The sequence below is a fragment of the Pundamilia nyererei genome, unplaced genomic scaffold, assembly GCF_000239375.1.
Source record: "Pundamilia nyererei isolate P.nyererei 1_Seehausen unplaced genomic scaffold, PunNye1.0 scaffold00024, whole genome shotgun sequence".
NCBI classification, from domain to species: Eukaryota; Metazoa; Chordata; class Actinopteri; order Cichliformes; family Cichlidae; genus Pundamilia; species Pundamilia nyererei.
Genome location: NW_005187425.1, coordinates 682,827 through 685,241, shown reverse-complemented (window position 1 = coordinate 685,241; position 2,415 = coordinate 682,827). Strand labels below are relative to the sequence as shown.

At 38.6% G+C, this 2,415-nt stretch overlaps 1 protein-coding gene across 4 annotated transcripts in view; it reads left to right on the top strand.

The window, feature by feature from the left end:
• Positions 1 to 1,624, top strand: part of camkmt (calmodulin-lysine N-methyltransferase) — a 109,548-nt gene extending 107,924 nt beyond the window's left edge. For all 4 annotated transcript variants that reach the window (XM_005727309.1, XM_005727308.1, XM_005727311.2 and 1 more), the window contains exon 12: positions 1,504 to 1,624. In XM_005727309.1, the coding sequence (XP_005727366.1) occupies positions 1,504 to 1,602 (99 nt within the window). In that variant the 3' untranslated portion in view covers positions 1,603 to 1,624. The remainder of the gene's footprint in view (positions 1 to 1,503) is intronic.
• Positions 1,625 to 2,415: the final 791 nt, after the last annotated feature.

Genomic DNA, 2,415 nt, shown 5'->3' with positions numbered 1-2,415 from the left:
CAAAATAGCTTAATTTGTTGTAAGAACAGCACATAATCAGTATTTGAGTTTGCGATGTAAGTAGGCTTGGGTTACTTTCAGAGCACTTGCTTGCAACTGACGGGAACGAATCTGAGGTCAGTCTCAGTTTTTGCTTGTTATGAAGAGTCCTTTTCACACAGTTCTCGACTATCCTGTTCTCACCCTGTACACACAGACAGGCACACACATAGACAGTCAAACACTCTCACATGAGCAGACCCACTAAACTCACTTTCATAAGCCTCTGATCATTTGGCCAGACACTAAGTGAGCTGATTAGCTGGTGCATGCACAAACTGCCAAGTCTGCTTAAAAGGGCACTGAGTGGGCACCAGGGAGGAACCCCACAAGGCTGTCTGTGTGAAACAGTGTATATATGTGTAGGGGGTATTCATATTGGAGTAGGAACAGTTTGTCAGTTAATAGATAGATTATCCTTTATGCACAAATGACCAACTCCTGAATATTAGCATCAGATTGAAGAAAACATGTAATTTCAATTACTTTAAATATGACATGGTTGTTTTTACCACATGGGCTGGTCTGAGTATGGGGATTTTCCACACAACATTCTGTAGGGTTTACAGAGAATCACCCACAAAAGAAAAAATATCCTGTTGGCTTTTCTCTGAGCAAAAATATCTTCTTGATGTGAAGTGTCAAAGGAGAAAGGGCAGCCTGCTTCAAGCTTATAGAAAAATCACAGCAACTCAAATAACCACTCGTTACAACCAAGGTACGCAGAAGAGCATCTCTGAACACACAGCTTGAGGCAGATGGGCTACAGCAGCAGAAGACCATACCAGGTGCTCCTCCTGTCAGCTATGAACAGGGAACCAAGGCTAACATTTACGAATATACAGCAATATTAAAGATTAGAAGTTTGGAAAAACATTGCCTGGTTCGGACGATGGGACAATTTGGCCTAAACAATATGAAAGCATGGTTTGTAGAAACAGTTCAGGCTGGTGATTTTGTAATTTTCTTTAGACACCTTGGGCCCCAACTGAGCATCATTTAAATGCCACAGACCATGTATCTTTTTATGACCGCAGTGTGCACATCTTCTGATGGCTGCTTGCACATCACAAAGATCATATCAATTCAAACTGTTTTTCAATATGTCAATGAGTTCATCTGATCTCAATCTAGTACAGCGCCTTTGAGATGTTGTTATTATTATTATTGTTATTATTATTTGTAGCAAGTTATATCTAATAAACTGCCGAATGTAATGGATATAGGTGCTTTTAAGGTGTTTTTATTTCCTGTTAACTTTCCGTGTATGTGTCTCATATAAAATGTTCAGTATTCGAATTTATGTATACATTTAATTAATATAGTCAGTCTTTTCTTTTCTTTTCTTTTCTTTAACACACTGGTGTCAGAAATGAAACAGAATCCTGAATGAATATCTAATAAGAATTTCTGTAAGGTTTTTGGCCTGTTTATTTATTGTTTTCTATGTTTTGTGTTTTTCAGATGCTGAGGGAGGGAAAAGAAGTATACGATGAGAATATCCACTATCCTCACCTAATCACATTGACCAAAGGACCCCAACCTGTCAGCCTCACTCAGTAATACAGAACAAGTGAGCCTTTAACTGTATACAGTTCCTTTGTATTACTTGCTAGATATTTTAATTTAGCATCAAAAAGCTACTGTCCATCTAAAAATAGTCTCTCACCAGCCATCCCTTTAACCAGGTGGCCTGCCATTCTTGTAATTGACCAAACATCTAAGCTCTAGTCAGCCTGTTACTCATCCCTTTTCTTAATCTTTCATCCAAGAAAGGGGATCACATTGCTAAACTGTCATCTGGCCAACCAGGTAACCTTTGAGTACTGTGTCAGACCTTTAGTGACCTTCACTAGCCAGTTAGTTGCTTAGTCAGTTAACCAGCTATTCAATCAGTCAGTTGCACTGACATTTTCTCCATCGTTCCTGATACAGGTGGCAGTTGTTCAGTCAGTTGCCCCGATAAAACTTAGTCAGCATTAATCCATGCCGCTGTGTTTCTGGCCTCAGCATGGAGGCCTGCTCTACTTCATTAACTGTTACAGGCTGCTCACAGCTTCCTCTCTTTCCTGTTTTAATGTCTTTAAATGCAACTCATTCATCCCAGTCAGAGGTCAATATTAAGAATTTATTTTCTACATTGCATTTGCATATTATGCACGTTCAGACTAACGAGCTACAGATTGGATTTGATACAACAAAATTGCATTTTCAAAGCTCTGTTGATGATATAATCTGTGTTTTAACTGTACAACAGACATTTGTTCTGAGTACCTGAAACTTCTGCTTGACTGGTATTTTGTTTTAAAAAAAATCAAAATGCTGTTGATGAAATTATTAATCAGACTTACTTGTCATCTTCAGCTGCTTATTTTC